The sequence below is a fragment of the Hemitrygon akajei genome, chromosome 11 (genome assembly GCF_048418815.1).
Source record: "Hemitrygon akajei chromosome 11, sHemAka1.3, whole genome shotgun sequence".
In the NCBI taxonomy this organism is placed as follows: Eukaryota; Metazoa; Chordata; class Chondrichthyes; order Myliobatiformes; family Dasyatidae; genus Hemitrygon; species Hemitrygon akajei.
The window spans coordinates 162,247,877-162,275,801 of record NC_133134.1 but is presented as its reverse complement, the minus strand read 5'-3'; the positions used below and the strand labels follow the sequence as shown (position 1 = coordinate 162,275,801).

The following is a 27,925-nucleotide window of genomic DNA, read 5'->3' as shown; positions in this document are numbered from 1 at the left end:
CTGACTATGGCCTATTTTCTCATGTGCCTCCAAATTCCCTGAAACCATGTCCTTAACCACTCACTCCAACATTTTAATAACCATTGAGGTCAGATTAATTGGTCTGTAATTCCCTTTGTTTGTCTCTGTCCCTTTACATTTGTCCCTTTACATCTGTCAGTTTACATGTGTAACCAGCGAGGAGGCACTACATGAGGCTTGCTGTTGGAGAGGCTATGTACTAGCAGGGAGAGCCTTAAGCATTCATCTCTCCTGTTCAACAGACTGCCAACGGGGGAAGCCGAAAGTCAGAGCAACAAGCACTACGCACTACACTACCATGTTAGACGCATCACAACAGCCATTTCTCTGAATACTTGTCCATCAAAGCCATCAATTCTGTCATTGAAATCATGGACATATAACATCAAAAAACAAGTGGTCCTTACATCGACCACTGAGGAACACCACTAGTCAGCATCAGCCAACCAGAAAAGGACACCTCTATTGTCTCCTGCCACTCAGTCAGTTCTGCCAGTGTGCTCAGTGATGCTAGTTTCATGCCATTGGTGGTTCCCAACAGCTGCCCCAAGCCCAGCTCTGTGTTTTTTGTTGTGCTGTTCACCAAATTGTCGACGCTCAACATCCCAGAATTCTGCATGATGAAGAAAGCATTTTTCTGATCTCTGACTACTAATTTTATCATGAGATCCTGTAGTTGCTAGAAATCCAGAGTAGAGCACAAAAAAAGTGAGAGGAACCCAGCAGGTTGGATGAGACCCTGATGAAGGGTTTTGGCCCAAAATGTCGACTCTATTACTTTCCATAGAGTTGAGTTCCTTGGACTGTTAATGTTCAGTCCGGCATTCACAGACGCTATTGCCATGGATTTGTGCAATCTCCACAACTCCACATAACACCAGTAATCAGGATCAAACCTGGGTCATCAGGGCTGTGAGACAGTGCTCCACCAGCTTGCCACCCTGCAGCTATTCCAGATAGATATTGTATGGGGTTTACTTCACCGTGTTCGTAACCAAGCAGTATATAGATAGTTTGTTAGTTAAACCCATCACCCAATACTGGAGCATAGACTGCCAACAACAGCGGGCTAGGGTCCTCTGTTCTGGGCCAGCTGAGAGGTGGTTCTAGATGACAGAAGGTCGATTGGCCCTGTGGCTTTCAGAGATTTTCCACAGCACAACTTCATTTGACTTTAAGTCGAAGATCCTTCCTCGCCCAGGAATGATGTCCTTGGAGTTTTTGTTGGTATTGCTGTAGCTCTGGGTTTTTAATGGATGTGGTGTTTAGCCCCATGTCCAGTCCTCCTCCTTTTGCAGCTGGGCTTGGGACCATTTACGGAGGAGTTACTACATGGATGGCTGGGAATTAATATTGGATGTTGTATGGACATATTTTGCTGTGTATCAAAGTTCCCTCATTACCATGGAGATGACTGCTGTGATTGCTGTTCTATTTTCCATCTAGCCTACTGGGAGATCCAAGAAAACTTTACAACTTCATCACTGACCTCTTGGAGAGGTTTATTGAGATAAAGGTAAGATAATAGCTCTGGCAGGGGCACGAAAGCGTCACTGGGCTTCTGTTAATTATCACTCTGTTTCAGTCACAGTGTTGAGATTTGAAGCAGGTTAGAAGCTGGTTGAAGTTGATGGATGTCTGGGGATGAATAAGGGGCTGATAAGCCGCATTATCCAGTGAAAAGTGAACTGTCAGCTAAAGCAGAGGTTCACTACTCCAGAGGGAATACAGTGTGGGTAGGTGACTTGAATGGGGCCTTCATAAATGAATAGCACTAACAAACCTCCCTACAAGGATATTGGTCTCCCTGTAGTTCAGGTGTAACCCGTCCCTCTTGTACAGGTCCCTCCTGCCCCAGAAGAGGTCCCAATGATCCTGAAATCTGAAACCCTGCCCCCTACATCAGTTCCTCAGTCACGTGTTCATCCTCCAGAGCATCCTATTCTTACCCTCACTGGTACTTGGCACAGGTAGCAATTCTGAGATTACCACCCTTGAGGTCCTGCTTTTTAACTTCCTAGCATGCTCTCTATACTCACTCTTCAGGAACTCTTCACTCTTTCTTCCTGTGTCATTGGTACCAATGTGTACCATGACATCTGGCTGCTCACCCTCCCATTTCAGAATGCTGTGCACGCTATCAGAGACATCCCTGACCCTGGCACCTGGGAGGCAACAAACCATCCAGGAGTCTCTGTCACGACCACAGAACCTCCTGTCTGTACCTCTAACTATTGAGTCCCCTATCACTACCACTCTCCTCTTCTTCCCCCCTCCCTTCTGCACTGCAGAACCAGACTCAGAGCCATAGATCCGGCTGCTGCAGCTTGTCCCAGGTAAGTCATCACCCCCAACAGTATCCAAACCAGTATACTTGTTGAGGGGAATGGCCATGGGGGAGCCCTGCTCTACCTGCCCTTTCCCCTTCCTTCGCCTGATGGTAACCCAATTACCTGTGTGTTGCTCCTTTGGCGTAACTGCCTCCCTGAAACTACTTTCTATAAACACCTCATTCTCCCGAATGATCCGGAGGTCATCCAACTCCTGCTCCAGTTCCCTAACGTGGTTTGTTCGGAGCTGTAGCTGGATGCACTTCTTGCAGGTGTCATTGTCACTTCCCACATCCAGCAAGAGGAGCATTCGAACATCCTGCCTCACACTCTCTCTAGTCTAAACAAACAAAACAAAACTTACCGGAACCTACCCTCGCCTCTGCCTGTTCACACTGAAGCCTGTTGAGCCAAAGCTGTCCCACTCTGCCTCAGTCCACTCCGACGATGGCTGCTATGATCATGGCCGCTGTATATGGCAGTCTTTTTCTGGAAACCTTTGGCTCTCGTATATTATATCGGGTCATTGATAGGATGCAAAACTGGTCTGAGAAGTGGCAGATGGAGTTCATCCCAGACAAGTGTGAAGTGGTTCATTTTGGTAGGTCAAATATGATGGTGGAATATAATATTCATGGTAAGACTCTTGGCAGTGTGGAGAATCAGAGAGATCTTGGGGACCGAGTCCATAGGACACTCAAAGTTGTTGTGCAGGTTGACTCTGTTGTTAAGAAGACAAAGGGTACACTGATCTTCATCAATCGTAGGATTGAGTTTAGGAGCTGGGAGGTAATGTTGCAGCAATATAGGACCCAGGTCAGACCCCACTTGGAGTACTGTGCTCAGTTCTGGTCGCCTCACTATGGGCAGGATGTGGAGACCGTAGAAAGGGTGTAGAGGAGATTTACAAGGGTATTGCCTGGAATTGGGAGCACGCCTTAAGAGAATTGGTTGAGTGAACTCATCCTTTTCTCCTTGGAGTGACAGAGAATGAGAGGTGACCTGATAGAGGTGTATCAGATAAAGAGAGACATTGATCGTGTGGATAGTGAAAGGCTTTTTCCCAGGGCTGAAATGGGCCGCACGAGAGGGCACAGCTTTAAGGTGCTTGGAAGTAGGTACAGAGGAGATGTCAGGGGTAAGTTTTTTACACAAAGAGTGGTGAGTGTGTGGAATGGGCTGCCGGCGACAGTGGTGGAGGCGGATACGATAGGGCCTTTTAAGAGACTCCTGGACAGTACACGGAGCTTAGAAAAATAGAGGCCTATGGGTAAGCCTAGGTAGTTCTAAGGTAAGGACATGTTCGGCACAGCTTTGTGGGCCGAAGGGCCTGTATTGTGTTGTAGGTTTTCTATGTTTTTATGTATCCACCTCCACCACCGTCACCGGTAGCCCACTCACCACTCTTTTCTTTTCTTCTTGACTAGATTTACAACAGCCTTCATACACCACAGTTCCTGTACCCTACCATCCTTTCCCTGTCTCATTGGAATGTACCTATGCAGAACTCCACGCAAATATCCCCTGAACATTTGCCACATTTCTTCCAGACATTTCCCTGAGAACATCTGTTCCCAATTTATGCTTCCAAATTCCTGCCTGATAGCCTCATATTTCCCCTTACTCCAATTAAATGCTTTCCTAACTTGTCTGTTCCTATCCCTCTCCAATGCTGTGGTAAAGGAGATAGAATTGTCATCACTATCTCCACAATGCTCTCCCACTGAGAGATCTGACAAAGTCAGAGGAACAGAGACGAATTCTGTGGATTCTGTAGAGATACCCGGATATGTTGCCCCTTGGTGCCGGGGTCAGGGATGTCTCAGATCGGCTCCACGGCATTCTGAGCAGCCAGAAATCTTGGTGCATTTTGGCACCAACAACGTTGGTAGACAAGGTGAGAAGGTCCTACAGAGAGATTTTAGGGAGCCAGGTAGAAAGCCGAGAAACAGGACCTCCAGACTGGTAACTGTGTGGCTGAGGAACTGACGCAGGGGCAGAGATTCAGATTTATGGATCATTGGGATCTCTCCTGGAGAAGGAGCAACCTGTTCAAAAGGGATGGGTTAGATCTGAACCCAAGGGAGACCAATATCCTTGCGAGCAGGTTTGCTCGAGTTCTTCGGGAGCATTTAAATTAATTTGGGAGGGGGATGGGAACCGGAGGGATTGCGCTGAGGATGAGGACATTGGTTACAAACAGAGGCAATGTGTCGACTCCTAGCAAGGAGAGGTTGATGAATCAGATTCAGATCAGAATCAGGTTTATTATCACCAGCATGTGACGTGAAATTTGTTAACTTAGCAGCAGCAGTTCAATGCAATACATAACCTGGGGGGGGGGGGGGAGAGGAGAGAGAGAGAGAGAGAGAGAGAGAGAGAGAGAGAGAGAGAGAGAGAGAGAGAGAGAGAGAGAGAGAGAGAGAGAGAGAGAGAATAATGAATAAATAAAACATAATAATAAATAAATAAGTAAATTAATTATGCATATTAAATAATTTTTTTAAATGTACAAAAACAGAAATACTGTATATTAAAAAAAGTGAGGTAATGTTCAAAGCTTCAATGTCCATTTAGGAATCGGATGGCAGAGGGGAAGAAGCTGTTCCTGAATTGCTGAGTGTGTGCCTTCAGGCTTCTGTACCTCCTCCCTGATGGTAACAGTGAGAAAAGGGCATGCCCTGGGTGCTGGAGGTCCTTAATAATGGACACTGCTTTTCTGAGACACCACTCCCTAGAAATGTCCTGGGTTCTTTGTAGGCTAATGCCCAAGATGGAACTGACTAGATTTACAACCTTCCACAGCTTCTTTCGGTCCTGTGCAGTAGCCCCTCCATACCAGACAGTGATGCAGCCTGTCAGAATGCTCTCCACGGTACAACTATAGAAGTTTTTGAGTGTATTTGTTGATGTGCCAAATCTCTTAAAAGTCCTAAGAAAGTATTGCCACTGTCTTGCCTTCTTTATAACTGCATCGATATGTTGGGACAAGGTTAGATCCTCAGAGATCTTGACACCCAGGTACTTGAAGCTGCTCACTCTCTCCACTTCTGATCCCTCTATGAGGATTGGTATGTGTTCCTTTGTCTTACCTCTCCTGAAGTCCAAAATCAGCTCTTTCGTCTTATTGACGTTGAGTGCCAGATTGTCGCTGCAGCTCCACTCCACAAGTTGGCATATCTCACTCCTGTACACCTTCTCGTCACCACCTGAGATTCTACCAACAATGGGTGTATCGTCCGCAAATTTATAGATGGTATTTGAGCTATGCCTAGACACACAGTCATGTGTATACAGAGAGTAGAGCAGTGGGCTAAGCACACACCCCTGAGGTGTGCCAGTGTTGATCGTCAGCAAGGAGGATATGTTATCACCAATCTGCACAGATTGTGTCTTCCAGTTAGGAAGTCAAGGGTCTAATTGCAGAGAAAGGTACAGAAGCCCAGGTTCTGCAACTTCTCAATCAGGATTGTGGGAATGATGGTATTAAATGCTGAGCTATAGTCGATGAACAGCATCCTGATGCAGGTGTTTGTGTTGTCCAAGTGGTCTAAAACCATGTGACGAGCCATTGAGATTGCATCTGCCATTGATCTATTGTGGTGATAGGCAAATTGCAATGGGTCCAGGTCCTTGCTGAGGCAGGAGTTCAATCTAGTCATGACCAACCTCTCAAAGTATTTCATCACTGTCGATGTGAGTGCTATCGGGTGATAGTTATTAAAGCAGCCCACATTATTCTTCTTGAGCACTGGTACGATTGTTGCCTTTTTGATGCAAGTGGGAACTTCTGCCCATAGCAGGGAGAGGCTCAGTTGCAGTCAATGGGATGAGTTGTAATGTAAAAGGCTGACATAATCGAAACTGGTGAATACTGGACTGGAAGTGTAATATTTGATGTGCGCAGTATACGGAATAAGGTAGATGAACTTGCAGCGCAGTTACAGATTAGCATGTATGGTGTTGGAGGTATCATTGAATCGTGGCTGAAAGAATCTTACAGCTAGGAGCTTAATGTCCAAGGATACATATTGTGTCAAATGGACAAGCAGGAAGGCAAAGGGGGTGGCAAGGCTCTGTTGGTAAAAAATGAAATCAAATCATGAGAAAGACGTGACATAGGGTCAGAGGGCGGAGAATCATTGTGAATAGATCTAAGGAACTGCAAGAATAAAAAGACCCTGTTGAAATTCATTCACAGACCCTCAACCCATAATAAGGATGTGATCTACAAATTCCAATGGGAAACAGAAAATCCATGCCAGAAGGGAAATATTACAATAGCTATGGGGATTTCAATACGCAGGTAGATTGCAAAAATCAGGTGGGTGTTGAATCCCAAGAGGGGGAATTTCTAGAATGGCTATGAGATGTTATTTTAGAGCAGCTTGCGGTTGAGCCTACTGGGGGATCAGATATTTTGAATTGGGTGTTGTGCAATGAACTGGAAAAGAGCCCCTGGGGCAAGTGATCATAATATGATCAAATTCACCCTGATGTTACAGTGCAGTAAAGGGAATTACAGAGGCATGAGAGAGGAGTTGGCCAAAATTGACTGGAAAAGAACACTGGCAGGGATGATGGCAGAGCAACAATGGCTGGAATTTCTGGAAGCAATTCGGAAGGCAGAGAATATATCCATCCCAAAGAGGAAGAAGTATTCTGAAGGCAGGATGACACCGCTGTAGTGAACGAAAGAAGTCAAAGCCAACATAAAAGGCAAAGTGAGGACATAAAATAGAGCAAACATTAGTGGGAAGTTAAAGCATTGGAAAGCTTTTAAAAACAAACAGTAGGCAACTAAAAATTAATTAAGAAAGAAAAGATGGATTACGGATGTAAGCTAGTCAATAATATTAAAAAGAATATCAAAAGTTTCTTCAGATATATAAAGTGTAAAAGAGAAGCAGGAGTGGATATCGGATCTCTGGAAAATGATGTTGGAGAAGTAGTAACGGAGGACAAGAAGAATGGAAGGAAGTATTTCAAACTTTTTCGGTGCTTTTTAAAGTAAATTTTAAACCTAATCCTTTGACTGCCTTATTTGGTATTGTTGGAAGAAATGATATTATTTTAGAGACACATGATTTGCATATTTTGGCCTTTATTTCTCTTATAGCCAGGAGGGCATTGTTGCTCAAGTGGAAGGATGCCACTCCGCCCACTCATACTCATTGGTTACATGATGTTATGTCTTGCTTAAATTTAGAGAAGATTTGCTGTTCAATTTCTGAACCTAGACAAGATTTTTTAACATTGTGGGGACCTATTTTGAATTACTTTCAAAATCTTTGATTTGCTGTTAAGCACAGATGTTGGTTAATAATATGTTTTACTATATGTTAAGGATTTTTTTCCTTTTTTTTAACCAAACAGCTGTTTTTTTCTGGTAGTGGGTTTAGATTTTTTTGTATAATATAATTATTTCTTTTCAATTTTATGTTTAAACTTAATTTATATGGATATGGGGTAATTACACTTCATCTGTGATTTCAATATACAGTATTGGAATCCATATATTATATCTTATATATTATATATGTTACTGTACCCTGTATTCTTTTATGTAAGAAATTAATAAAAATATTGAAAAAGAAAGGATGAGATCTCAGGGTACCTGGAGGCACATGATACATTTGGCCGTAGTTGGCATGGTTCCCTCAAAGGGAAATCTTGCCTGACGTATCTGTTGGAATTCTTTGAAGAAATAACAAGCAAGATAGAGAAAGGAGAATCAGTTGATGTTGTATACTTGGATTTTCAGAAAGCGTTTGACAAGCTGCCACACATGATGCTGCTTAACAGGGGTCTGTGGTATTACAGGAAAGATATCAGCATGGACAACACAGTGGCTGTTTGACAGGAGGCAAAGCATGGGGATAATGAGAGCCCTTTCTGGTTGACTGCCAGTGACTAGTGGTGTTCACGGGGGTCTGTGCTGGAACCATTGCTTTTTATTTTAAGTGTGAATGATTTGGATGATGGAATCGATGGCTTTGTGGTAAAGTTTGCAGATGTTTTGAAGATAGGTGGAGGGCCAGGTAGTTTTGAGGAAGTAGAGAGACTATAGAAGGGATGGACAGATTAAGAGAACTAGCAAAGGAATTGGTATATGGAATACATTGTCGGGAAGTGCATAGTCTTGCACATTGGTAGAAGAAATGAAAGAGTTGACCATTTTCTAAATGAAGAAAAATACAAAAAAATAAAGTGCAAAGGGACTTGGAGTCCTTGTGCAGGAATCCCGAAAGGTTAATTTGCGGGTTAAGTCTGTGGTGAGGAAGTGAAATGTGAAGTTCACATTGATTTCAAGAGGACTAGAATATAAAAGCAAGGATGTTATGTTCAGGCTTTATAAAGCACAGCTGAGGCCTCATTTGGAGTATTGTGAGCTGTTTTGGGCCCCTTTTTTTAGAAAAGATGCACTGAGGTTGGAGTCGGTTCAAAGGAGGTTCATGAAAATGATTCCAGGATTGAATGTCTTGTCATATGATGAGCATTTGATGGCATTGGGCCTCCACTCCTAGAATTTACAAGAATGAAGGGTGATCTAACTGAAACCTATCGAAAGGGGAACGGCTTTGATTAAGTGGATGTGGAAAGGATGATTCCTATGGTGGGTGAGTCTAGGACCAGAAGATACAGCCTGAGAATAGACAGGCATCCTTTTAGAATGGAGATGAGGAGGGATTTCGTTAGCCAGAGAGTGGCAAATCTGTGGAATTCTTTGCCACAGAATGCTGTGGAAACTGACTTTATTGATAGTTCAAGCAAAGGTTGATAAATTATTGATTAGTCAGGGCATGAAGGGTTACAGGAGAAGGCAGTTGATTGAAGCTGAGAGGGAAATGGATCAGCCATGATGAAATGGGGGAGCAGACTCGATGGGCTAAGTGGCCATATATCTGCTCCTAACTCTTATGGTCTTAAGTTGGGGATGGATTGATGGTGATGGTCAGGACTGTATTGATTACTTTCTGTAGACATCTCCATTGGTGTTTCCATGTCAGTCCATGATGTAACCAGATAGAATACTCTCCACTGTGCATCTATAGAAGTTTGTCAAAATTTGAGATGACAAGCCAAACCTAGTTCAGGTTTATTGTCATTCAACCATAATAAATTTCTGTGCAAACCTCTAAGAAAGTAGAGGCACTATTGTGCCACCTTTCTGATGGTACTGACATGCTTGTCCCTGGGCGGGTCCTCTGATATGACAGTGCCATGGAATTTAAAGCTACTGACCCTCTCCACATCAGATCCTCCGATGAGGAGTTACTCATGGAACTACAGCTATGATAAGGCACTTCCACCTATGATAATTACTTCTGTGGTTTTGCTGACATTCAGTCAGAGGTTGTTGTTATGGCATTACAAGACCATAAGACACTGGAACAGAATTAGGCCATTCAGCCCATCGAGTCTGCTCCACCATTCCATCATGACTGATCCTGGATCCCACTCAATCCCATACACCTGCCTATTCACCATATTCTTTTATACACTGACCGATGAAGAACGATCAACTTCTGCCTTACATATATGTCTGGATTTGGACTCCACCGCAGTCTGTGGCAGAGTATTCCACAGATTTACTACTCTTTAGTTAAATAAATTCCTCCCTACCTCTGGTCTAAGGGGTTGCGCCTCAATTTTGAGGCTGTGCCCTCTAGTTCTAGACATATCATCCTCTCCACATCCATCTGATCTAGTCCTTTCAACATTATGTCGGTTTCAATGAGATCCCCAAACGTTCTTCTGAATTCCAGTGAATACAAGCCAAATGCTCCTCATATGTAAACCCCTTCATTCCTGGAATCATCCTTGTGAACCTCTTCTGGGTGGTTTCCAACGATGACACATTCTTTCTGAGATACGGGGCCCAAAACTGTGGACAATACTCCAAGTGTGGCTTGACTAGTGTCTCATAAACCCTCAGCATTATCATCTTGCTTTTATATTCTATTCCCCTTGAAATAAATGCCAACATTGCATATGTCTTCTTTACCACAGACTCAACTACTAAATGAACCTTCTGAGAGTCTTATGCGAGGAGTAAGTCACTCTGCACCTTTGATGTATGAACCTTCTCCCCTTTTCACCAAAATGCATTATCACACATTTCCCAACACTGCATTCCATCTGCCACTTTTATGCCCATTCTTCCAATTTGTCCTGCTGCAATCACATTGCTTCCTCAACACTACCTACCCCTCCGCCTATCTTCTTATCATCAGCAAACTTTGCCACAGAGCAATCAGTTCCATTATCTAAATCATTGACAATGTGAAAAGCAGCGGTTTCAATACTGACCCCTGATAAACATCAGTAGCCACCAGCAGCCAACCAGAAAAGTCCCCTTTTATTCCCACTCGCTGCCTCCTACCTGTCAGCCATTCCTCTATCCATGCCAGTATCTTTCCTGTAACGCCATAGGATATTATAGTTAAACAGTCTCACATGAAGAACCTTATCAAATCCCTTCTGAAAATCCAAATAAATGTCATCTCCTGCCTCTCCTTTGTCCACCCTGCTTGTTACTTCCTCGAAGAACTGTAACAGATTTGTCAGGCAGGATTTCCCTTTACAGAAACCATACTGACTTTGACTTATTTTATCATTAGTCTCCAAGCACCTCAAAATCTCATTCTTAATAACAGACTCAAACACTTTCCCAACCACTGAGGTTAGACTAACTGGTCTATAGTTTCCTTTCCTTTGCCTTCCTCCCTTCTTGAAAAGTGGACTGATATTTGCAATCTTTCAGTCCAGCCAGGACCATGCCAGAGTCAAGAGATTATTGAAAGACCATGACCAACGCATCCATTATCTCTTCAGCAACCTCTCTCAGGACTCTGGGATGTCGTCCATCTGGCCCAGGTGACTTATCCACCTTAAGACCTTTGAGTTTGCCACTTTTCCTTTGTAATAGCAATAGCACTCACTCGTGCTCCCTGACACTCACAGACCTCTGGCACACTGCTAGTGTCTTCCACAGTGAAGACAGATGTAAAGTACCCATTAAGTTCATCTGCCATTTTTTTTTTGTCCCCCATTACTACCTCACCACCATCATTTTCTGGTGGCCCAATATCAACTCTCATTTCCCTTTTACTCTTTATATAATAGAAATAACTTTTGGTACCCTGCTTTTATTATTGGCCAGTCTACCTTCATATTTCATCTTTTCCCTTTCTGTAGCTTTTTTAGTTCTCTTTTGTTGGATTCTTAAGTTTCCCAATCATCCAACTTCCCACTCACTTTTTGCTACATTATCTGCCCTTTCCTTGACTTTTATGCAGTCCCTAACTTCCCTTGTCAGCCACGGTTGCTTACCCATGCCACTGGAGAACTTCTTCTGAGAGATGTCCAATCCTGCGCCTGGTGAACTACCACCAGAAACTTCAGCCATCTCTGCTCTGCCATCATCCCTGCCAGTATCCTCCTCCAATCCACCTGGGCAAGCTCCTCTCTCATGCCTCTGTAACTCCCTTTATTCCATTGCAATACAGATATATGTGAGTTATTCTTCTTCCTCTTAAATTACAGTATAAATTCAATCATATTATGATCACTGCCTCCTAAGGGTTCCTTTACAGGAACCTCCCAGATAAGACCTGGGTTATTCCACAACACCCAATCTAAGATAGCCTTTCCCAGAATATGCTGAAGCACAAGCCAGTTTGCAGGCATTCGACAAATTCCCTCTCTCACGATCTGACACCAACCTAATTTTCCCAATCCCCTTGCATATTGAAATCCCCTATTACAATTGTGTCATTATCCTTATTAGAAACCTTTTCAAGCTGGATTTTGAATCTTCCCTCCCGTATACAGACTGATAATTGCTAGGTTTACTCTTAGAACCCTTTTTAATCAATGGAACCACATGAGCAATAAACCAATCCTCCGGCACCATCCCCGTTTCTAATGACATTTGAAATATTTCTGTCAGAGCCCCTGCTATTTCTACACCAACTTCCCGCAAGGTCCTGTCAGGACCCGGAGATTTATCCACTTTTATATTCTTTAAAAGTGCCAGTACTTCCTCTTCTTTAATTATCATAGTTTCCATAACTACCCTACTCGTTTCCCTTACCTAACACAATTCAATATCCTTCTCCTTAGTGAATACGGAAGAAAAGAAATTGTTCAAAATCTCCCTCATCTCTTTTGGCTCCACACATAGCTGTCCACTCTGATTCTCTAAGGGACCAATTTTATCCCTCACTATCCTTTTGCTATTAATATAACTGTAGAAACCCTTTGGATTTACTTTCACCTTACTTGCCAAAGCAACCTCGTATCTACTTTTAGCTTTTCTAATTTCTTTCTTAAGATTCTTCTTACATTCTTTATATTCCTCGAGCACCTCATTTACTCCATGCTGCCTATATTTATTGTAGATATCTCTCTTTTTCCTAACCAAGTTTCCAATATCCACTGAAAACCATGGCTCTCTCAAACTTTTAACCTGTCCTTTCAACCTAACAGGAACATAAAGATTCTCTACCCTCAAAATTTCACCTTTCTCTATTACATCCTCTATTACTCCAAACCATCCATACCTTTTACAGTATGGGCTTCCCAGTCTATGTGTGGAAAATTAACATCTCCCACAATCACAATCCTGTGCTTACTACAAATATCTGCTATCTCCTTGCAAACTTGCTCCTCCAATTCTCACTCCCCATTAGGTGGTCTATAATACACCCCTATAAGTGTTACTACACCTTTCCCATTCCTCAATTCCACACAAATAGCCTCCCTAGACAACCCCTCTAATCTATCCTGCTAGAGCACCGCTGTAATATTTTCTCTCACAAGCAACGCAACACCTCCCCCTCTTGTCCCTCCGATTCTATCACACCTAAAGCAATGAAATCCAGGAATATTTAGTTGCCAATCACACCCCTCCTGCAACCATGTTTCACTAATAGCTACAACATCATATTTCCAGGTATCAATCCATGCTCTAAGCTCATCCACCTTTCTTACAATGCTCCTAGCATTAAAATAAATGCATTTAAGAAATTCTCCACCTCTTCCTCTCTGTTTATCTCTAACAGTACAAACAACTTTACTATCTTCTTTTTCTTCCTTCTCACATACATCTGTTCCTACACTCTGGTTCCCCTCCCCCCTCGTATCTAGTTTAAATCCACTGGAGCCTCTCCAGCAAACCTACCTGCAAGAATATTTGTCCCCCTGCAGTTCAGATGTAAACTGTCCTGCCGGAACAGGTTCCACCTTTCCTGGAAAACTGCCCAATTATCTATACATCTGAAGCCCTCCCTCCTGCACCATGTCTTCAGCCACATGTTGATCTGCACTATCTTACTATTTCTAAACCCACCTTCATGTGGAACTATATACATTAATGATCTGGATAATGGGGTGGTAAATTGGATTAGTAAGTATACAGATGATACTAATATAGGTGGCATTGTGGATAATGAAGTAGGTTTTCAAAGTTATTTAGGCCAGTTAGAAGAGTGGGCTGAAAGATGGCAGATGGAGTTTAATGCTGATAAGCATGAGGTGCTACATTTTGGTAGGACTAATCAAAATAGGTCATACATGGTAAATGGTAGGGCATTGAGGAATGCAGCAGAACAGAATGATCTAGGAATAATGGTGTATAGTTCCCTGAAGGTGGAATCTCATGTGGATAAGGTGGTGAAGAAAGCTTTTGGTATGCTGGCCTTTATAAATCAGAGCTTTAAGTATAGGAGTTGGGATGTAATGTTAAAATTGTACAAGGCATTGGTAAGGCCGAATATGGAGTATTGTGTACAGTTCTGGTCACCGAATTATAGGAAAGATGTCAACAAAATAGAGAGAGTACAAAGGAGATTTATTAGAATGTTACCTGGGTTTCAGCACCTAAGTTACAGGGAAAGGTTGAACAAGTTAGGTCTTTATTCTTTGGAGTGTAGAAGGTTGAGGGGGGACTTGATTGAGATATTTTAAATTATGAGGGGGATAGATAGAGTTGACGTGGATAGGCTTTTTCCATTGAGAGTAGGGGAGATTCAAACAAGAGGACATGAGTTGAGAGTTAAGGGGCAAAAGTTTAGGGGTAACACGAGGGGGAACTTCTTTACTCAGAGAGTGGTAGCTGTGTGGAATGAGCTTCCAGTAGAAGTGGTAGAGGCAGGTTTGATATTGTTATTTTTTTAAAAAAATTGGATAGGTATATGGACTGGAAAGGAATGGGGGGTTATGGGCTGAGTGCAGGTCGGTGGGACTAGGCGAGAGTAAGCGTTTGGCACTGACTAGAAGGGCCGAGATGGCCTGTTTCTGTGGTGTAATTGTTATATGGTTATATCACCACTTTTGCTTTGGCCGTCAACTGTGGAGTCATCAGCAAACTTAAACATAGCATTGGAGCTGTACTTAGCCACACAATCATAGATATAAAGTGAATAAACCAGGGGTTAAAAACCCAGCCTCGTGGTTCACCTGTGCTGATGGTGAGTGTTGCCAATCCAAACAAACTGTAAGGGAGGAAATCAAAGATGCAGTTGCTGAAAAAGAAAATGGTGGGAAACTCAGTGCCCTACCACTCATCATCTAAGTCCTACGCTGGTTCGTCCTCATTAAGTGCAACACCTCACACTTGTCTGCAATACATTTCATCTGCCACTTTTCCAGCTGATCCAGATCCCCTTACAAACTTTGATAGCCTTCCTAATTGTCAGAGAGGCAACCCACTTCAATCACCCTCTGGCTTCTTGAATGAAACTAATGTCCAATCCAATTTTTTTGCCTCATCCTGAATGTCAAGCGACTGATCGTTCTTGAACAACCTCCCATTCAGGACTTTGTCAAAGGTATTGTTAAATCCATGTAGACAACATCTATTGCCTTGCCTTCATCAACTTTCCTGGTAACTTCCTCAACAAAATCTACAAGATTGGTTAGAAATGACCCTCCATGCACAAAGCCACGTTGAGTATTCCCAATCAGTCCCTTTCTATTCAATTACTTGTACATCCAGTTCCTTAGAATAGCTTCCAATAACTTTCCCACTACAGATGTTAGGCTCACTGGTTTATTTAGGGGAATAAAACACAATATACAATTGGTCAGGCATTGTCTTTGACAGAGGGATAGAAAGCTGCCTTGTGATGTGAGCTGAGACCTTTCAATTCCCCCACAGGTGTTTAACGACCCGATCCACGGCCACATTGAGATGCACCCACTGCTCGTCCGCATCATAGACACGCCACAGTTCCAGCGTCTCCGCTTCATTAAGCAGCTCGGGGGGGCATACTTTGTGTATCCCGGGGCCTCCCACAACAGATTCGAGCACTCCATCGGGTAAGGACTCAGGGAGATTCCAGCACCCCATCGGGTAAGGACTCGGGAGATTTGAGCACCCATCGGGTAAGGACTCAGGAGATTTGAGCACCCCATCGGGTAAGGACTGGGGAGATTCGAGCACCCCATCAGGTAAGGACTCGGGAGATTTGAGCACCCATCGGGTAAGGGGAGATTTGAGCACCCCATCAGGTAAGGACTCGGGAGATTTGAGCACCCCATCAGGTAAGGACTCGGGAGATTTGAGCACCCCATCAGGTAAGGACTGGGGAGATTCGAGCACCCATCGGGTAAGGGGAGATTTGAGCACCCCATCAGGTAAGGACTCGGGAGATTTGAGCACCCATCGGGTAAGGGGAGATTTGAGCACCCCATCAGGTAAGGACTCGGGAGATTTGAGCACCCCATCAGGTAAGGACTCGGGAGATTTGAGCACCCCATCAGGTAAGGACTCGGGAGATTTGAGCACCCCATCAGGTAAGGACTGGGGAGATTCGAGCACCCATCAGGTAAGGACTGGGGAGATTCGAGCACCCATCGGGTAAGGATTTGGAGAGATTCAAGCACCCCATCGGGTAAGGACTCAGGAGATTTGAGCACCCATCGGGTAAGGATTTGGAGAGATTCGAGCACACATCGGGTAAGGACTCGGGAGATTTGAGCACCCATCGGGTAAGGACTCAGGAGATTCGAGCACCCATCGGGTAAGGACTCGGGAGATTTGAGCACCCATCGGGTAAGGATTTGGAGAGATTCGAGAACACATCTGGTAAGGACTCGGGAGATCTGAGCACCCCATCAAGTAAGGACTCGGAGAGATTCAAGCACCCATTCGGGTAAGGATTTGGAGAGATTTGAACACCCATCGGGTAAGGATTTGGAGAGATTCAAGCACCCCATCGGGTAAGGACTCAGGAGATTTGAGCACCCCATCGGGTAAGAACTCAGGGAGATTCGAGTACCCCATCACGTAAGGACTCGGAGAGATTCGAGCACCCATTCGGGTAAGGATTTGGAGAGATTTGAACACCCATCGGGTAAGGAAAATACAGGAAGTTAGCTTGGTCAGTTGATGAGTTGTCACACATAGGTGTTCCATCTAAAGCAAAGTGCGTCACTAGGTGATTCCTGAAGGGGGAGGGATGAATTAAAGAGCTGGAAGTTCCCACCTATCACCTTGTGGTTCTCTCTCCCTTCCCCCCACCTTTTAAATCTGTTCCTCAGCTTTTCTGTTCCCTAGTCCTGCCGATGATTTTTGGTCCGAAGCGTCGACTGTACATTTTTCCGTAGATGCTGCCTGGCCTAATGAGTTCCTCCAGCATTTTGTGCGTGTTGCTTGGATTTCCAGCATCTACAGGTTTTCTCTTGTTTGAGGGTAGCCGGGAAGCTCCAACCCCGGTAAGATAGCGGACGTGCCTACGCCAGCAGTTGAAGCCAGTTCTGGCGGGCTGGGCAGATAAGATCAATTACAAGATCCAACGGCCAAGAAGGCGGTGCTGCAACGCCTCATGGAGAGCGAAGGGCACGACACGGGCAAAAGGCGACACGGCTATCCATCCACCGCAGCTGAGAAAGTCTCCAGTCGTAACGATTTTTCATACCATTGGACCAGGATTATTGAGGCCAAGAGAGTGGAACTGTCCCAGGGCAATGGCTCTTTTACTGTAAAACTGTTCCCAAACAGGTTACATCATCGTCAGAAGCAATGGACAACTAACAGATCCGTGAAATGCTCTAACAGAACTCTGAAGTAATATGATGTGAATTCCTTGTTTGTGATGTTGACTGTGTGAGAATGCATTCTCTGTCAGGCAGACAGTGACCCGTATTACTGAGTGGGACGGAGGCCACGGGACAGTGTGAAGCAAAGTGGTGATCACCAGGTAAAATGCAGAACTGAGATCGGAGCAGAGAAGGCGAGACTGAACCAAGCTGTGTGTCGACACTGTGTTTATGAACATCCCCCTTTCAATGGACCTCTAACCTGGAGAGAATTGAAGCTGGTTCTCATTAATGTCCCTCCCTTAACCACTTCCTCTGACAGTTTATGCCATCTATCAACTACATTCTTAGTGAGGAAGACTGCCACTCAGATTTCTATTAAAGCTCCCCCCTCTCACCTTAAACCCATGCCTCAAGACAATGTATTTACCCTGCCTGTGCCCCTCCTGGTTTATACACCTCTATAAGATCACCCTTATTCTTCTTTCCTCCCATGAGTAAAGTCCCAACCTGTTCAACATCTCACCATAATCATTGGTATTAGTAAACAGCAGAGACTATGACAAGACAATTATTAGCATCTATACTTGTATCAAGTATGGACATTTAGGGTAAATGGTATTTGAAAGCAGTTTGTGTGTCTGTATTTGATGGCTGTCTCTTTGCCCTGCAGTGTGGCTCATCTGGCAGGAGAACTGGTGAAAGTCCTGGCTAGGCGCCAACCGGAACTTCAGGTTAACCATCGGGATATCCTGTGTGTTCAGATGGCTGGACTCTGCCATGATCTAGGTGAGGGGGCAGCTGTGTAGAGGCCGATGTACCTCGCAGGTGAAGGCACTACAGGAGCATGGGAGCAGTTGGTGGGACAGCAACCTCCCTTTTACAGTTTTGCAAAGTTTGGGCTATTTGTTGACTTCAGAGATCGGGCTCAGTGCAAAGAGGGATGTCTCGGAGAAAGACTTCAAACCCAGCTCGTGGTCTCCAGGGAGTGACGGTGCAGGTCACAGTAATCGAGGCAGTGATTTGCTGGAGGTGTATTGCTCTTTCGGGGTGACCTTATGCTGATGAGATTTTAATCCTGAGTCCTTCTCTGTCCCTTCTGGTCAATTAAGAGTCTTTCCACTGTAACACTGATGTTTCATTTCCCAGGTCATGCACCATTTTCACACTTGTTTGATGGACAATTTATCTCCGAAATGCGGAAAGATGTGAAATGGAAGGTAACTCTCTCCGTATGCTTTGAGTAACGGTGTGTATTAGCAGAGATGAGGCAGTGGGTTAGGTGCCAGAATCCCATCAATGCAAACCTTGTTTTTAGGGAGATTCACTCAGAGTGGAGCAGCAGATTTCCAGTGAAGGGAATGTCACAACGACTCTTCTACCACTTCTGGGGTACCACACAATGGTTTCTGGATTTACAAAGGATGGTCCAAAGCATTATTAATGCTTTTTGAGAGAGTGATTTAGATGCATATCATATTTTTACTGAGTTAAGTATTGTATGTAATTAGTTTTGCTATAACAAGTGTATGGACATTGGAAAAAAATGTTGAATTTCCCCATGGGGATGAATAAAGTATCTATCTATCTATCAAAGAAACAAATCTGTGGGGGAAAAATGCGTTGTTAATGAGAGAGGTCAGAGGAGAATGGCCAGATTGGTTCTTGCTGACAGGAAGGCATCAGTAACTCAAATAGCCACACTACAGAAGAGCATCTCTGAATGCACAGGATGTCAAACCTTAAAGTAGATGGGTTAAAAGAGCAAAACACCACAAACATACACTGAATGGCCACATAATTAAGTATCTAATAAAGTGGTCACTGAGTGTATATCCGCGTCCCATGCATTCTGAGTGAGATGTCTCAACCCAGCTTCCAACGGGTATGGCTCAGTGATATAGAACTGCTTGTGCCATGTGGAAGAAATGGTAACATGAAGGTTGGTTACATGGCAAGAAATCCAAAGGTTCACAGTGGTAGGCCAATTTGAAGTGGATCAGATCTGGGACAGAAAGTCATGGTCATGATGCTCAGAGCCTGGTCCATTTGTGACTCTGGAGTTGCAGCCATGTTGTTGTCTATTGCCCTCTGGAGCAGTCAGCCTTAGTCTTGGCCGTCCCTGAAGCAGACAGCTGTGGTTAGAGGTGGTGTTTACCATCTGTTTCTGGAATAAGATCTGGGCAATAAGATGGTTTTCTTGAACGTGGGGTGACAGCTGGACTGTGTGGTGAAGGAGGCATTTCACACACCCGCCTTCATCATTCAGGGATTTGAATATAGCCGTTGGACATAATGTTGCTGTTGTACAACATGTTGGTGAGGCCATATTGGGAATGTTGTGTTCAGTTTTCGTCAACCTGGACTCAGAATAAATGCCTCTAAGATTACAAGGATGTCACTGTGACTTGAGAGATTGAGAGAGGCTGAGCAGATTGGGACTTTATTGATTAAAGGACAGGCGAAAAGGGGCTGATCATACAGAGGTGTATAAGATCATGGTCACATAGTTAGGGTGAATTGAAGAACTAGACGGCATGGATTTAAAGTGACAGGACAGAGGTTTCATAGAAACTTGGGCAACTGATTTTTACACAAAGAGAGGTATGTATGTACAATGAGCTGATAGAGAAAGTGGTTGAGGAAGGAACAATTTAATAAATTCCAAAAGATAGTTGTACATGTAGATGGATGGGACAGGTTTAGAAGGTTATGGGCCAAATGCTGACAAATGGGAATTGCTATAATGGCCATCTTGGTCAGCATGGAGCAGTTGGGCCGAAGATCCTGTTTTAATCATGTACAAACAAGCTGGAGGAACTCAGCAGGTCGGGCAGCATCCGTGAAAACAGTCAACGTTTTGGGCTGAGACCCTTCATCGGGACTAAAGAAAGAGGGGGCAGAGGCCATATAAAGAGGGTGGGGAGAAGGTGGAAAAACAATCAGAGGAAAGATCAAGGGGTGGGGGAGGGGAAGCAGGGAGGGGATAGGCAGGAGAGGTGAAGAAGGAATCTAAGGGTAGTAGAAGCACTTTGGGTAGTAGAAGAAGGCAGAGTCATGAGAGGTGATAGGCAGCTAGAAGAGGAGACAGAGTGAAGGTGGGATGGGGGAAGGGAGAGGGAGGGAATTACCGGAAGTTGGAGAATTCGATGTTCATACCAAGGGGCTGGAGACTACCCAGATGGTTTATGAGGTGTTGCTCCTCCAACCTGAGTTTGGCCTCATCATGGCAATAGAGGAGGCCATGTATGGACATATCCGAATGGGAATGTGAAGGAGAGTTGAAGTGGGTGGCAACCGGGAGATCCAGTCTGTTGTGGCGGACGGAGCGGAGGTGCTCGACAAAGTGGCCCCCCAATATGCGTCGGGTCTTGCCGATGTAGGGGAGGCCACACCGGGAGCACCAGATACAATAGATTACCCCAACAGACTCACAAGTGAAGTGTTGCCTCACCTGGAAGGACTGTTTGGGGTCCTGAATAGTGGTAAGAGAGGAGGTGTAGGGAAGGTGTAGCACTTACGCTTGCAAGAATATCGAATTCTCCAACTTCTGGTAATTCCCTCCCTCTCCCTTCCCCCATCCCACTTTCACTCTGCTTCCTCTTCTAGCTGCCTATCACCTCTCTCATGATTCTGCCTTTTTCTACTACCCATAGTGCTTTCCCCTTACATTCCTTCTTCACCTCTCCTGCCTATCCCCTCCCTGCTTCCCCTCCCCCACCCCTTGATCTTTCCTCCGGTTGGTTTTTCACCTGGCACCTTCCACCCTCCCCCCACCTTCTTTATAGGGTCCCTGCCCCCTCCTTCTTCAGTCCTGACAACGGGTCTCTGCCCGAAACGTTGACTGCTCGTTTCCACGGATGCTGCCTGACCTGCTGAGTTCCTCCAGCTTGTTTGTACGTGTTGATTTGACCACAACATCTGGAGTGTACTTTGTGGCCGGTTTTCATGTTGTGTGACAGTGACATGACAAAAATTTATATCGATATGAACATGAGCTGCTGGCATTGTGTGGTGTGACATCAACTTGCTGTCCATGGGCGTTAATGCAGTAAACTAGACCACTGCTCCAGTTAAAATTGTTAATTTTAATATGTCATTTGCATAAAATGATGACTCACTCTTTCCTCTGATGTGTTGTTGCTTCAGCACGAGGATGCTTCTATTATGCTGTTCGAACACATGATTTTCTCTAATAATTTGGACCTGCAAAGCTATGGTCTGGTGTTGCCTGTTGATGTGGATTTTATAAAGGAACTGATCTATGGTCCAGAAAGAGACGATGCTTCTGAGGGCTCAGAGGTAAGTGACACTGTTGAACTATGGAATTGGAGTATAAGCTGGAAATTTTACTTTGGTTTATGTACACCCAAACAAAAGAGAGCTAAATAATTAAATTAATGTTTTTGCCCCCTGATCACTACTATTCATTTGCATGATGTGGCTGTCACTGCCGTCGTTGGACTTGTCCAGTATTAGTAGACCTGGAATTGAGGAAGCAGTGATGAGTCAGTCTCAGACATAAGTGTGGAGCCATTGGCTAGAGGACCAGAGAGGAGGTTCTGGTGGTGAGAATGTGGTTCCGGGTTGTATATTCCTTCTCAAGGACATTTGAAACAAGTCAAAAGCATTCTTATGGGGAAGGGTGAACATCCAGAGATCATGTCCGATATCAGCATAAATAACATAGGCAGGAGGGGTGACAAGGTCCTGTGGGGAGAGTTCAAGGGTTTATGTGCTAATTTAAAGGAGAGCTTCTACATGGGGGTGATTTCAGGATTGCTGCCAGTACCACGTGCAGGTGAGGACAGAAATAGGAAGATAATGTGGTTTAACACATGGCTAAGAAGATGGTGTAGGAGGGAGGGCTTCATATTTCTGGATCATTGGGCTCTCTTGAGGGGAAGGTGAGAGTTGTATAGAGAGGCGAGTTTGCACCTGTACTGGAGGGGGAAGAATATCCTTTTTTGAAGCAACACACACAAAATGCTGGTGGAACACAGCAGGCCAGGCAGCATCTATGGGAAGAAATACAGTCGACGATTCGGGCCGAGACCCTTCATCAGGACTAACTAAAAGAAGAGATAGTGAGAGATTTGAGAGGGGGAGGGGGAGATCCAAAATGATAGGAGAGACAGGAGGGGGAGGGATGAATCTAAGAGCTGGAAAGTTGATTGGCAAAAGGGATACACAGCTGGTGAAGGGAAAGGTTCATGGGACAGGAGGCCTAGGGAGAAAGAAAGGGGGAGGGGAGCTCCGGGGGAGATGGAGAGCAGGAAAGGAGTGATTGTGAGAGGGACAGAGAGAGAAAAGAAGAAAAAAAGGGAAAATAATTAAGTAAGTAAATAAATAGATAGACAGATAAATAAATAAGGGATTGGGTAAGAAGGGGAGGGGGGCATTAATAGAAGTTAGAGAAATCAATGTTCATGCCATCAGGTTGGAGAATAGACAATAGAGGAGGCCATGAATAGACATATCAGAATGGGAATGGGACGTAGAATTAAAATGTGTGGCCACTAGGAGATCCTGCTTTCTCTGGAGGACAGCATAGGTGTTCAGTGAAACGGTCTCCCAGTCTGTGTCATGTCTCACCAATATACAGAAGGCAACACCGGGAGCACCGGATGCAGTATACCACACCAAAAAAGACTACAATAGCGCCCCCCCCCCCCCCTTATCAGCGGGTTTTTGAAACATAGAAAATAGTTTCAGGAGTAGGCCATTTGGCCCTTTGAGCCTGCACTGCCATTCAGTATGATCATGGCTGATCATTCAACTCAGAACCCTGTACCTGCCTTCTCTCCATACCCCCGACCCCTTTAGCCACAAGGTTAGGATTTATAGTAAGGTTGGAATTGGTGCGGAGGCAGTGGAGAGCAGAGTGTTCAGAAGGAGTGAGGTTGGAATTGGAACAAGGTGTGGTGAAGTTGAGACGGTTGATGTCCCGTCGGCAGTTAGAAAAAGACTACAACAGCACCCTCCTTTTTTGAAGGTTTGCTAGTGCTGCTCTGGGGAGTTTAAACTAAAGTCGCAGGGGAATGGGAACCAGAGTGCCAGGGCAGCTAGTGGATGGGCTGCAGGGAATGAAGATGTTAAGCCTACATACAAACATGGGAAAGAGAACATTGAACATGGTGAGACTTGACTTGAATAAGGGAACAACATCCACAACCCTCCAATCCTCCGGAACCTCTCCCGTCCTCATTGATGATGTAAAGATCATTGCCAGAGGCTCAGCAATCTCCTCCCTCGCTTCCCACAGTAGCCTGGGGTACATCCCGTCTGGTCCCGGTGACTTATCCAACTTGATGCTTTCCAAAAGCTCCAGCACATTCTCTTTCTTAATATCTACTTTTCAGTTAATATCCAGCTTTTCAGTCCACTGCAAGTCATCCCTACAATCGCCAAGATCCTTTTCAACAGTGACATCAACAGTGTGGATGATAATGTGGGAAAAATTATCATGATATTTGCAGATGACATAGTGGATAGTGAAGACGGCTATCAAGGCTTCCAGTAATTCTCTGAACTCAAAGGAGATTGTTATCAGAAGCACGTTCATTCTCCTGGCATTCAGGACGAGTTAGTGAAATGGATTTTACATAGACTTCATAGGTGAATCCTGGGAGTATTTTGTAAATGATTGCCTCTCTAACCGGAGGCCCATGATGAGTGTGACACAGGGATCGGCACTGGATCCATTGATGCCTGTCATCTAAATAAATGGTCTGGATGATAAGATGGAAAACTGGATCAGCAAATCCGTGGATGACATCGTAATTGGGGGTTTAGTGCATAGCAAGGACGTCTGTCGAAACTTGCACTAGGATCTGGAAAATGTGCTGAAAAATGGCAGATGGAATTTAGTGCAAATAAGTGTTAGTGCACTTTGGGAGAACAAATCAAAGTAGTACTTATCCCCCCTCCCATCTATAATAAAACACACTCCAGGGCTCCCTCCCCCCTATAGGGGTGTTGTATATGAAGGGCCCAAAGCTTTGTTGAGGATTCCTACCACCCATCCCACTATCTCTTTGAACCCCTCTGTCAGGAAGGTGGCACAGGAGCATCAGGACTCGGACTACCAGCCTGGTAACAGCTTCTTCCCTCAGGCTGTGAGACTGATGAATACCTGCCACCAATGAGATCTCGTCACACCGACAGCAAGACGTTTACTGTTTATCTGTGCTGCACACTACATAGACTTCAGATTATATTTTATTAATTTACTCGTGGTAATATTTTGTTTTATGTGGTGTGTGAGGTATATGATCTGTGAGTGCACCATGGTCTGGAGGAAGATTATCTCATTTGGTTGTAAATATATAGTCAGATGACAACAAACTTTAACTTGAAATTGAAAGGGAGGCTGGAGACTTTAATCCTGGTGTGGGTCAATGGGACGAGGCCGAATAACAGTTTGGCACTGGCTAGATGGGCTGAAGTGCCTGCCTCTGTGCGGTAGTGCTCTCTGATTCCATGACTCCTTGGTAAGTACAGAGTAGGTTCCGTTAAGGACTTCACCCGCACCCCCATCTCCACTCACAGTTCGCCCCTTTGGTTCCTGTTGCTGATCTGTTGGGCGAGGTGCTACCTCTCATCTTGGGCCAGTACGGTTTGGTTTTCCCACTGGGGTTGCACTCGGTCTGTGTGATGTGGAGGGAATGAGGGAGAGCCTGAGTGGTGGATCCATCTTCACTCCCCGTGTGCTGCTCATCACTAACTCTGCTATCTAATCTCCCCAGTGGCCGTACAAGGGTCGTTCTCAGGAGAAAAGCTTTCTGTATGAAATCGTTGCCAATAAGCGAACTGGGATTGATGTCGATAAGTGGGATTACTTTGCCAGGTATGTAGGCCTCTCTGTAGTCTTCATCAACTGCCTTTGAGTGTTACATCATCTCTGACTTTTCTCAGTGTGAGCTTATCAGGAACATGGCTTAGTTAATTTGGACCAGGCTTAATTATTAATTGAAAATCAGAAATGGCCAAGTTCAGTCCTGCCAAAGAGTTTCAGCCCGCAACATCGACTGTATTCTTTTTCAGAGATGCTGCCTGGCCTACTGAGTTCCTTCAACATTTTGTGTGTGTTACCCAGATTTTGTGTGTGTGTGTGTGTGTGTGTGTGTGTGTGTGTGTGTGTGTGTGTGTGTGTGTGTGTGTGTGTGTGTGTGTGTGTGTGTGTGTGTGTGTGTGTGTGTGTGTGTGTGTGTGTGTGTGTGTGTGTGTGTGTGTGTGTGTGTGTGTGTGTGAGAGTGTGTGGGAGTGAGAGTGTGTGGGAGTGAGAGTGTGTGTGTGTGTGTGTGAGTGAGAGAGAGAGTGTGCGAGAGTGAGAGTGAGAGTGTGTGAGAGTGAGAGTGTGTGGGAGTGAGAGTGTGTGGGAGTGAGAGTGTGTGGGAGTGAGAGTGTGTGGGAGTGAGAGTGTGTGGGAGTGAGTGTGTGTGTGTGTGTGTGTGTGTGTGTTACACCCACCATTACTTCTTCAGAAAACTGAAGTTATTCAACCTGTTCCCCACTGATCCTCACAGATTTTTGTTGATGCACCATGGCATCCTGACTGGATCACAGTTTGATACGGAAATGCTTTGTCTGAGACTGCATGGAATTGCAGAGACAGCTCCGGCCAACATGAAACCCGCTTCCTCATCATGGACTCTGTCTGCAGCTACAGCCCCTCACCCCGGAGATTCTCTCATCTTCTCCTTCCGTTGAGCAGAATATGGAAAAGTTTGAGACCGTACCACCATGTTCAGACAGCTTCATTCTACTGTTATTACACTGTTGAAAAGTCCTGTTGAATGATAATGAACTCTTGATCTCTCAATCTACCTTGTTGCAGCCCTCCCACATTATTTGTCTGCCTGCACTTTCTCTGTAACTGTAGCACTATATTTTGCCTTCTCTTATTGCTTTTCCTTTTCTCCTACTTTGACAAAGTTGTCTTTTAGGATAATCTGATTGGATGGCAAGTGAAACAAAGCTTTTCACTGTACATGTCACAATAAACCAGTTACCAAAGAAATGACAGTGGCTGCTATTAATGTGTTTTCATGTCTCTGAAGGGACAGTTACCATCTTGGAATCCGGAACAACTTTGACTATCAACGCATCCTGAAGTATGCTCGAGTCTGTGAAGTTGACAAAATGAAGGTCATATGCTTTCGAGATAAGGTGATGAATGTTTTGAGAAGCAGCAGGGTCTCTTTAACTTTGGTTTGAAAATTCTTGGCTTATCCAGCCTGAACTCATTGTAATGGTTGTATATTGTGAGTCAGAAATATTATCTCAAAGGTTGTTATACTAACATCACGGAGAAGTACACACAAAAGATTCTACACATACTGGAAATCCAGAGTATCACCAACAAAGTGCTAGAGAAATCAGGCAGCTTCAACAGAGGGAAAAAAAGAATGAATGTTTTGGGCTGAGACCCTACATCAAGACCAGAAAGGAAATTAGAAGGAGCTGTGGGGGGGGGGGGGGGGGGCAAGGGGAAGAGTACAAGCTGGAAGGTGATAGGTGAAGTCAGGTGGGGGGAAGGTAGGTGAGTGGGGACAGGGGGATAGAGTGAGCAGCTGGGAACTAATAGGTGGAAAAGGTAATAGGCTGAAAAAGACATCTGATAGGAGAGGAGAGTGGAACATGGAGAAAGGGAATGAAGAGGAGCACCAGAAAGAGGTTTTGAAGACAGAATATAATACTAATGGTAACACTCTTGGCAGTGTGGAGGATCTGAGAGATCATGGGTTCTGTATCAATGGGACATTCAAAGCTGCTGCACAAGTTGACAGCGTTGTTAAGAAGGTGTATGGTATTCATCAGCCATGGGATTGAGTTCAAGATTCATGAGGTAATGTTAGAGTTATATAAGACCTTGGTCAGACTCCACTTGGAGTACTGTTTTCAGTTCTGGTCACCTCACTACAGAAAGGATAAGGATACTATAGAAAGAGTACAGAGGAGATTCACAAGGATGGTGCCTGGATTGGAAGGCATAGCTTATGAGAATAGTTTGAGTGAACTTGACCTTTTCTCCTTGGAGCGACAGAGGATGTGAGGTGACCTGATACAGGTGTATAAGATGATAAGAGGCATTGATCGTATGGATAGCCAGAGGCTTATTCCCGGGGCTGAAATGGCTAGTATGAGGGGGCATAGTTTTAAGGTGCATGGAAATAGGTTCCGAGGGGATGTCAGGGGTATCTTTTTCTCACAGAGTCGTGGGTGCATGGCATGCACTGCCAGCAGTAATGGTGTAAACGGACACAATAGTGTCTTTTAAGAGCCTCTTAGGTAGGTACGTGGAGCTTAGAAAAATAGAAGGCAATGCGCTAGGGAAAATCTAAGCAATTTCTAGAGTAGGTTGCATTGTCGGCATAACATTGTGGGCCGAAGGGCCTGTAACGTGCTGTAGATTTCTATGTTTCTATGTGATAACTGGCTGTGCAGAGCTGAACAGTCAAAGAACAGCTGAGATCACAATGGGGGATCAGTGAGAATGGGTCTCATTGAACTACAGTAGAAGA

The 27,925-nt window shown here is 44.6% G+C and overlaps 1 protein-coding gene across 1 annotated transcript in view; it reads left to right on the top strand.

Annotated features, from left to right (window-relative positions):
* The first annotated feature begins 1,516 nt into the window (after positions 1-1,516).
* The window catches only part of LOC140736206 (deoxynucleoside triphosphate triphosphohydrolase SAMHD1-like), a 48,053-nt gene continuing 21,644 nt past the window's right edge, over positions 1,517-27,925 (top strand). Inside the window, exons 1-7 of the mRNA XM_073062116.1 lie at positions 1,517-1,537; positions 15,517-15,677; positions 18,073-18,188; positions 18,549-18,619; positions 21,549-21,701; positions 25,148-25,248; positions 26,462-26,570. Coding sequence (XP_072918217.1) covers positions 15,550-15,677; positions 18,073-18,188; positions 18,549-18,619; positions 21,549-21,701; positions 25,148-25,248; positions 26,462-26,570 — 678 coding nt within the window. The 5' untranslated portion in view covers positions 1,517-1,537; positions 15,517-15,549. The remainder of the gene's footprint in view (positions 1,538-15,516; positions 15,678-18,072; positions 18,189-18,548; positions 18,620-21,548; positions 21,702-25,147; positions 25,249-26,461; positions 26,571-27,925) is intronic.